General features: G+C 46.8%; 1 protein-coding gene across 1 annotated transcript; it reads right to left on the minus strand.

Annotated features, from left to right (window-relative positions):
* Nucleotides 1–1648: 1648 nt before the first annotated feature.
* LOC133454885 (tripartite motif-containing protein 16-like) lies at nucleotides 1649–4954 on the minus strand. The gene is made up of 2 exons (XM_061733600.1): nucleotides 3968–4954; nucleotides 1649–2497 (listed from the first exon to the last, which is right to left on the minus strand). The coding sequence occupies exons 1-2, from the start codon at nucleotides 4951–4953 to the stop codon at nucleotides 1804–1806; spliced, it is 1680 nt and encodes a 559-aa protein (XP_061589584.1). The 5' UTR covers nucleotide 4954; the 3' UTR covers nucleotides 1649–1803.
* Between the last annotated feature and the right edge of the window lie 3719 nt (nucleotides 4955–8673).

Raw genomic sequence — 8673 nt, forward strand, 5'->3', positions numbered from 1 at the left:
GGGTCTGAGCGCCCAGATCCCGGCTCAGAGCCGGCTCAGAGCCGGCTCATCCCCGGGTGTTTGTCAGCAGGAGTCTCCCGTGTCCATCCCAGGTTGGATCCCCGTGATCCACGGTGATTTTCACCAGGATCCCCCGGTTTCGTTCCGGAGCCGGAGCCGCGGCGGTCGGGATCCGGGCTCCCGAGCGCCCAGATCCCGGCTCAGAGCCGGCTCATCCCCGGGTGGTTTGTCAGCAGGAGTCTCCCGTGTCCATCCCAGGTTGGATCCCCGTGATCCCACGGTGATTTTCACCAGGATCCCCCGGTTTCGTTCCGGAGCCGGAGCCGCGGCCGGTCGGGATCCGGGCTCCGAGCGCCCAGATCCCCGGCTCAGAGCCGGCTCATCCCCGGGTGGTTTGTCAGCAGGAGTCTCCCGTGTCGATCCCAGGTTGGATCCCCGTGATCCCACGGTGATTTTCACCACGATCCCCCGGTTTCGTTCCGGAGCCGGAGCCGGAGCCGCGGGCCCGGTCGGGATCCGGGCTCCGAGCGCCCAGATCCCGGCTCAGAGCCGGCTCATCCCCGGGTGGTTTGTCAGCAGGAGTCTCCGTGGTCCATCCCAGGTTGGATCCCCGTGATCCCACGGTGATCTTCACCACGATCCACGGTTTCGTTCCGGCTGCGAGTCTCGCTGCTCGGCCCCGGTTCTCGTGAGTACTTCCACGAGCTCCCTGGTTCTCTGGGTTCCAAAGACGCGGATCCACTGTCGTTTCTCCCCTCCAGCACCTCTCCGGGTCGGGGAGAGGGGCCGGCTCGTCCCGCGGTCTCAGCGGGACCGGAGCTGCAGGTGCAGGTGCAGGTGCAGGTGCTGCAGGTGCAGGTTCTGCTTCCAGAGTGGAACGGAGCCGCTTCTGCTGCCGCTTCCAGGGACGTCTGCTGCACCTTGTGCCCGGTACCACGGGACCAGCCGACCGCCGTGCTGGGTCCGGGTGCCGGCGTCCCCCGGGGGTCCAGCCTCCCCGGGGGTCCAGCTCTGGAGGTCTGGATCCTGGATCCTGGATCCTGGATCCAGCTCTGGAGGTCTGGATCCTGGTCCCTGGTTCCTGGATCCTGGTTCCTGGTTCCTGGATCCTGGTTCCTGGATCCTGGATCCTGGTTCCTGGTTCCTGGATCCTGGATCCTGGTTCCTGGTTCCTGGTTCCTGGATCCTGGTTCCTGGTTCCTGGATCCTGGTTCCTGGTTCCTGGATCCTGGTTCCTGGTTCCTGGATCCTGGATCCTGGTTCCTGGATCCTGGATCCTGGTTCCTGGTTCCTGGATCCTGGATCCTGGTTCCTGGTTCCTGGATCCTGGTTCCTGGTTCCTGGATCCTGGTTCCTGGATCCTGGATCCTGGTTCCTGGATCCTGGTTCCTGGTTCCTGGATCCTGGATCCTGGTTCCTGGTTCCTGGTTCCTGGATCCTGGTTCCTGGATCCTGGTTCCTGGTCACCATCACCATCACTATCAGGGATTTGAGGTGGTGATTGGTCCAACACAAAATAAGAAATAATATTAAAGAAGTGGAAGAAAAGAGAAATACAACATAAAAAACACATCAAATCTAACAGTTAACAATTACAACACAGGCTTATTTCTCTGTTTTTATGTTAATATTATGAATATTTCCCAGGTGAAACTACAAAAGAACAACTTCCACCTCCAAAAGAGGAAATAACAACAATCAATCTTATAGAACAGAAACGTCCCTCCATCCGTCAGAGTTTGAGACGATCGTCTCTGAGAAGAAAATAAAATCAATAAAACATGAAGAGGAAACTCGTTGATCTTATTTGAGTTTACAGAACTCAGCTGAGTCTCCAGGACCGGAGTAAATCCAGACTCCAGCGTGGAGCGGCCGAGTGAAGGAGGTCTGGACTCTGTGGAGGAGGGTCGTGGTTCCAGAGACGCTGTAGAAGGACAGAACTCCTGCTCTGTGATCCAGGTAAACTCCTATTCTGGAGCTCAGAGGACCTGGGATGGAGGTTTCGATGCTGTTGTACCAGAATACATAACTGTCTGAGGAACAACCTAGTGACCAAGATTTATCATTATATCCAAATACACATTCCCCCCCTGATCTGCTGATATTCTTGTATGAAACTGCTACAACAACATAACCTGCTGTCTCCACCACCTCCCAGTAATGACGTCCAGTCAGACTCTCTCTACTCAGAACCTGAGAATAATCACTGAATCTGTCTGGATGATCAGAATAAGACTGACGTTGGTTCATAACCGTCACCTTTCTGTTCTGCACTGACAGTAACAGCCCTGTGTTTACTGTGTTTGGATCCAGAGTGATTTCAGATGAATACTTCAGGAATCCAGCTCTGCTCGTTGGTTCTGGTTCTGGTTCTGGTCGTGACAGTAAAACATCCACGTCAGCGACGGCCAGTGAGACGTTTGTCCACGTGTCTCTCAGGATGTCCTGTAGTCGACCTCTGACCTCTGACACGGCTGCTGCCACGTCCTGAAAGTACCTGTTGAGGCCAAAGTTCATCTTGGTTAGTCTAAATATACTTTATTTACTTCATCCTTTATTTGAAATAAGGTGTGTAGCAGGGCGAGTGCTACGGAGCCCGACCGACAGGATAGAGAGGACACGGAGTTTAGTGCAGAACCCTTTTATTTTGCCAGAAGCAAACACCCACACGTGCACAAGCACAGCATCACTCAGCTCAGCAGCTTCCAAGTCCTCCGCTGCAGCTTCTCTGTCTCTCCGTTATCAACGCTGGCAGGGTGGAGAGGCTGACGGGCCACACCTGTGTCCTGTCAGCCTGAGTGGCTGCAGCTCCTCCACCCTGCCACAAGGTGAATTCGAATTGGTTTGTGGGGGCATGGTGTTGTTTGTGTTGTATTATGGACAGATAAGTTCAGAAGGAATAATTTTTTGTTGGTTTGTTGCCTTGTCTTCGCCCCTCCTTTCTTATGTCAGAGCGTCTGCAGTGATTTAATTAGTGATTATTGATTTAATTAGTGATTAATGATTTAATTAGAGATTAATGATTTAAAGGAGCTTGAGGCTCCTTTTAAGAAATGAGACTCTCTAGCGCCACCCTTCACCACGACGGCCGTTGGGGGTACTGCAGCCAACAGTGAAGCCGGCACGGGAGAACGGGGAGAATGCTCATGCAGCGTCATGTGACGTCACATCCGCAGCCCAGCGCGGGAAATTCTGGACCGAATTGCAGCACATTTTGCAGCAACAGCCTGTTCAAGGCAAAGGAGAGATACACTAGAGGAAACATTCTTTTGGGTTTGGAACGCTTCATCTGACATTATTACTAGAAAACTTAAAATGTATATGGATTTTTTTCATAAATCTTGCCACAATCCGGCCTCAAGCTCCTTTAATGAGTGATTAATGATTTAATGAGTGATTAATGTTTAATGAATGATTAATGATTTAATTAGTGATTAATGATTTAATGAGTGATTAATGATTTAATGAGTGATTAATGATTTAATTAGTGATTAATGTTTAATGAGTGATTAATGATTTAACTAGTGATTTATGATTGAATTAGTGATTAATGATTTAATTAGTGATTCATGTTTAATTAGTGATTAATGATTTAATTAGTGATTCATGTTTAATGAGTTATTAATGATTTAATTATTAATTAATGATTTAATGAGTGATTAATGATTTAATTAAAGGACCGGAACCTACTTCTAACCAATCATAAGTGGTGCAATAAACTAACCAGACCTTAACCAGAGTGTCGTCCAGCCACAAAATATCGTTTTTAATTGCTTTTCAACCAGGGAGTGGAAACAGGCGATATTTAAATTAATTGTTTTCACCATTCTCCCATTTCGTCAAACACAGGGAATTCCCTGGGTGTCCCCTCTACGTCAGAGTGACGAGCGGAGATCCTGATCACGTGACCACTGCCCCGACGTGCGTGCCGAAGTGAATGGTTAAATATGTTGTAAATATGCAGTACCTGAGAGGACGGATGCTGATGCCGGAGGAGTGTGTGGACTGACTGAGTGGTGGCAGTGAGGGGCAGCTGTGGAGGAACTGGTTGTGGTCCTCGGTGTCTGAGAGCTGCTTCATCTCAGCGTCTCTCCTCTTCAGGTCCCTGATCTCCTGCTGCAGCTTCTCCTCCAGCTCTCTGACTCTCCTCACTTCAGTTTCCTGCTGGGATCTGACCTGCTGCTTCACCTCAGACCTCCTCTTCTGGAGGAGAGAGATCAGCTCAGTGAAAATCTCCTCACTGTCCTCCACTGTTTTATCAGCAGACTGATCGATGGCCTCCACCTCCTGCTGAAGCAGCTTCACATCTTTCTCTCTGTCCTGGATCTGCTGCTGGATTTGTTGTCGTCTCACCTCCATCTCTCTCTGCCTCTCAGTCCTTTCTGCTGCAGCCGTGACCGTGTCGTGGCCTTTATGTTCATCCACAGAGCAGAGATAACAGATACACTTCTGATCGGTACGACAGAACATCTTCCTCACCTCACCGTGACGGGGGCAGATGTTGTCCTGCAGGTTCTTGGAGGGATCCACCAGCTGGTGTGTCTTGAATGTAGATGAATCACGGTGAGGTTGAAGGTGTTTCTGGCAGTAAGAGGCCAGACAGAATAAACAGGACTTGACAGCTTTCAGTTTTCTCCCAGAGCAGACATCACAGGCCACATCTTCAGGTCCAGCATAGCAGTGATCAGCAGGAGCAGCTTGGAGTCCAGTCTTCTTCAGTTCCTCCATTAAATCAGCTAACATGGTGTTTTTCAGCAGCTCAGGCCTCGGAATAAACGTGCGTCGACACTGAGGACAGCTGGGGAGTTTCTTCTCTCCTTCATCCCAGAAGTCCTTAATGCACTTCAGACAGTAACTGTGTCCACAGGGAACAGTCACCGGATCCTTTAAAAGATCCAAACAGATGGAACAAGAGAATTTAACTGGATCGAGCTGGTTTTCCTGCTGCGCCATCGTCCTCTTCGTAGCAACTGTCAGACAGTTTAACCTTCCCCTGAACAAAAACTCTGAGTAATGAAGGATTTCTTCACTCAGGGGCGGGGCTGGACACGATAAGGTCAGATATCTCGCCACCTGGCTGGACCACGTGACTGATTCAGCCGTTAAACCCTCAGGCTCCGTTCAAAGTTCAAGTTCAAGTTTATCTATATAGCACTTTAAAAACAACAACAGCTGACCAAAGTACAGGACAAGTGAAGAAAAATAAAAACAAAACAGGACAATGTAAAACATCAAACAGATAAATGAACACTCATGGCAAGTTAAAAGTTAGAGAGTAAAAATGAGTTTTAAGATGAAATTTAAAAACGGCCATAGAAGGAGCCGGGTGTAGGTGCAGCGGCAGCTCGGTCCAGAGTTCGGGGCCAGTTACTGCAGAGGCCCGGTCTCCCTGCTCTTAATGGGGGGGGGGGGGGGGGGGGGGGGACGACTGTTAGAGCTGGTCAGCTGACCTAAGAGCCCGAGAAGGTCTATGAACCGTTAAAAGACCTCAGATATAAGAAGGTGCAAGACCATGTAAAGATTGTAAAGATTTAAAGAACAAATAAAATAATTTTATATTGGATCCTATAACGGACGAGGAGCGAATTAATAGCTGCGAGCTACAGGTGTAATATAGTCCTGCGTTGGCGTTCTGGTGAGGAGGCGGCTGCAGACGGGACAGAGGGGACCAGCTAACGCCTGCAGGGCTTTGCAGTAGTCTTGGTGGGATGATACAAAGGCGTGTATAATTTTCTCAAAGTTTGTGAAAGATAAAAAGGGTTTAAACTTGGACAAAAGCCTCAACTGGAAGAAACTCGATTTTGCAAACATTAATTTGTTTCTCCATTTTAAAAGTTAGTGTCCAAAACTACACCAAGGTCTTTGGCAGTATTTCTGACATGTGGCTCTAGGGGTCCTGGATCTACGTGTGAGTCACAGGCAGCACTGGGACCAAAAACTAGGACCTCCGTTTTATTTTCATTAAAGTTTAAAAAGTTGCGGTCAGTGAGAGTTTGAAGACGGTTAGAGACAGTTCGGAGATAGCTAGAGACAGTTCGGAGATAGAGACAGTTTGGAGAAAGTTAGAGACAGTTTGGAGAAAGTTAGAGACAGTTTGGAGACAGTTAGAGACAGTTTGGAGAAAGTTAGAGACAGTTTGGAGATAGTTAGAGACAGTTTGGAGATAGTTAGAGACAGTTTGAACATAGTTAGAGACAGTTTGGAGATAGTTAGAGACAGTTTGGAGATAGTTAGAGACAGTTTGAACATAGTTAGAGACAGTTTGGAGACAGAGACAGTTTGGAGACAGTTAGAGACAGTTTGGAGATAGTTAGAGACAGTTTGGAGATAGTTAGAGACAGTTTGGAGACAGTTAGAGACAGTTTGGAGACAGTTAGAGACAGTTAGAGACAGTTTGGAGATAGTTAGAGACAGTTTGGACATAGTTAGAGACAGTTTGAACATAGTTAGAGACAGTTTGGAGACAGTTAGAGACAGTTTGGAGACAGTTAGAGACAGTTAGAGACAGTTTGGAGATAGTTAGAGACAGTTTGGAGACAGTTAGAGACAGTTTGGAGACAGTTAGAGACAGTTTGAACATAGTTAGAGACAGTTTGGAGACAGAGACAGTTTGGAGATAGTTAGAGACAGTTTGGAGATAGAGACAGTTTGGACATAGTTAGAGACAGTTTGGAGACAGTTAGAGACAGTTTGGAGATAGAGACAGTTTGGAGACAGTTAGAGACAGTTTGGAGATAGTTGGAGACAGTTTGGAGATAGAGACAGTTTGGACATAGTTAGAGACAGTTTGGAGACAGTTAGAGACAGTTTGGAGATAGAGACAGTTTGGAGACAGTTAGAGACAGTTTGGAGATAGTTGGAGACAGTTTGGAGATAGTTAGAGACAGTTGGAGACAGTTTGGAGACAGTTGGAGGCGGTTTGGAGATAGATAGAGACAGTTTGGAGATAGTTAGAGACAGTTAGGAGATAGTTAGAGACAGTTTGGAGATAGTTAGAGACAGTTTGGACATAGTTAGAGACAGTTTGGAGATAGTTAGAGACAGTTTGGAGGTAGTTAGAGACAGTTTGGAGATAGTTAGAGACAGTTTGGACATAGTTAAAGACAGTTTGGAGGTAGTTAGAGACAGTTTGGAGATAGTTAGAGACAGTTTGGAGATAGTTAGAGACAGTTTGGACATAGTTAGAGACAGTTTGGACATAGTTAGAGACAGTTTGGACATAGTTAGAGACAGTTTGGACATAGTTAGAGACAGTTTGGAGATAGTTAAAGACAGTTTGTTGATAGTTAGAGACAGTTTGGAGACAGAGACAGTTTGGAGATAGTTAGAGACAGTTTGGAGACAGTTAGAGACAGTTTGGAGACAGTTAGAGACAGTTTGGAGATAGTTAGAGACAGTTTGGAGATAGTTAGAGACAGTTTGGAGATAGTTAGAGACAGTTTGGAGATAGTTAGAGACAGTTTGGAGATAGTTAGAGACAGTTTGGAGATAGTTAGAGACAGTTTGGACATAGTTAGAGACAGTTTGAACATAGTTAGAGACAGTTTGGAGATAGTTAGAGACAGTTTGGAGATAGTTAGAGACAGTTTGGAGATAGTTAAAGACAGTTTGGAGATAGTTAAAGACAGTTTGGACATAGTTAGAGACAGTTTGGAGACGGTTAGAGACAGTTTGGAGATAGTTAGAGACAGTTTGGAGATAGTTAGAGACAGTTTGAACATAGTTAGAGACAGTTTGGAGATAGTTAGAGACTATCTCCAAACTGTCTCTATCTCCAAACTGTCTCTAACTATGTCCAAACTGTCTCTAACTATCTCCAAACTGCCTCTAACTGTCTCCAAACTGTCTATAACTACTGTATGTCCAAACTGTCTATCTCCAAACTGTCTCTAACTGTCTCCAAACTGTCTCTAACTTTCTCCAAACTGTCTCTAACTATCTCCAAACTGTCTCTAACTATGTCCAAACTGTCTCTAACTATCTCCAAACTGTCTCTAACTATCTCCAAACTGTCTCTAACTACCTCCAAACTGTCTCTAACTATCTCCAAACTGTCTCTATCTCCAAACTGTCTCTAACTACCTCCAAACTGTCTCTAACTATCTCCAAACTGCCTCTGTCTCCAAACTGTCTATAACTACTGTATGTCCAAAATGTCTATCTCCAAACTGTCTCTAACTGTCTCCAAACTGTCTCTAACTATCTCCAAACTGTCTCTAACTACCTCCAAACTGTCTCTAACTACCTCCAAACTGTCTCTAACTATCTCCAAACCGTCTCTACCTCCAAACTGTCTCTAACTACCTCCAAACTTTCTCTAACTATCTCCAAACTGTCTCTAACTGTCTCCAAACTGTCTCTAACTATGTTCAAACGGTCTCTAACTGTCTCCAAACTGTCTAACTATGTTCAAACTGTCTCTAACTATCTCCAAACTGTCTCTAACTGTCTCCAAACTGTCTCTAACTCTAACTGACTGCAACTCTCCCCCAAACACACACTCTGAACGGAGCCTGAGGGTTTACTCGCTGAATCAGTCACGTGGTGCAGCCAGGCAGCGAGGCGTCTGACATCATCCTGTTCAGCCCCGCCCCTGAGTGAAGCAATCCTGCAGACCTCAGAGTTTATGTTCAGGGGAAGTGAAACTGTCTGACAGTTGCTACGAAGAGGACG

Source organism: Cololabis saira, chromosome 11, assembly GCF_033807715.1.
Source record: "Cololabis saira isolate AMF1-May2022 chromosome 11, fColSai1.1, whole genome shotgun sequence".
NCBI lineage: Eukaryota > Metazoa > Chordata > Actinopteri > Beloniformes > Belonidae > Cololabis > Cololabis saira.

Bases quoted from the DNA above. Each gene is read 5' to 3' on its own strand.
- LOC133454885 (XM_061733600.1), bottom strand. From the start codon at position 4,953: ATGGCGCAGCAGGAAAACCAGCTCGATCCAGTTAAATTCTCTTGTTCC. The intron at 2,498-3,967 runs GTACTGCATATT...TGGCCTCAACAG, and splicing joins ATCAGCATCCGTCCTCTCAG to GTACTTTCAGGACGTGGCAG.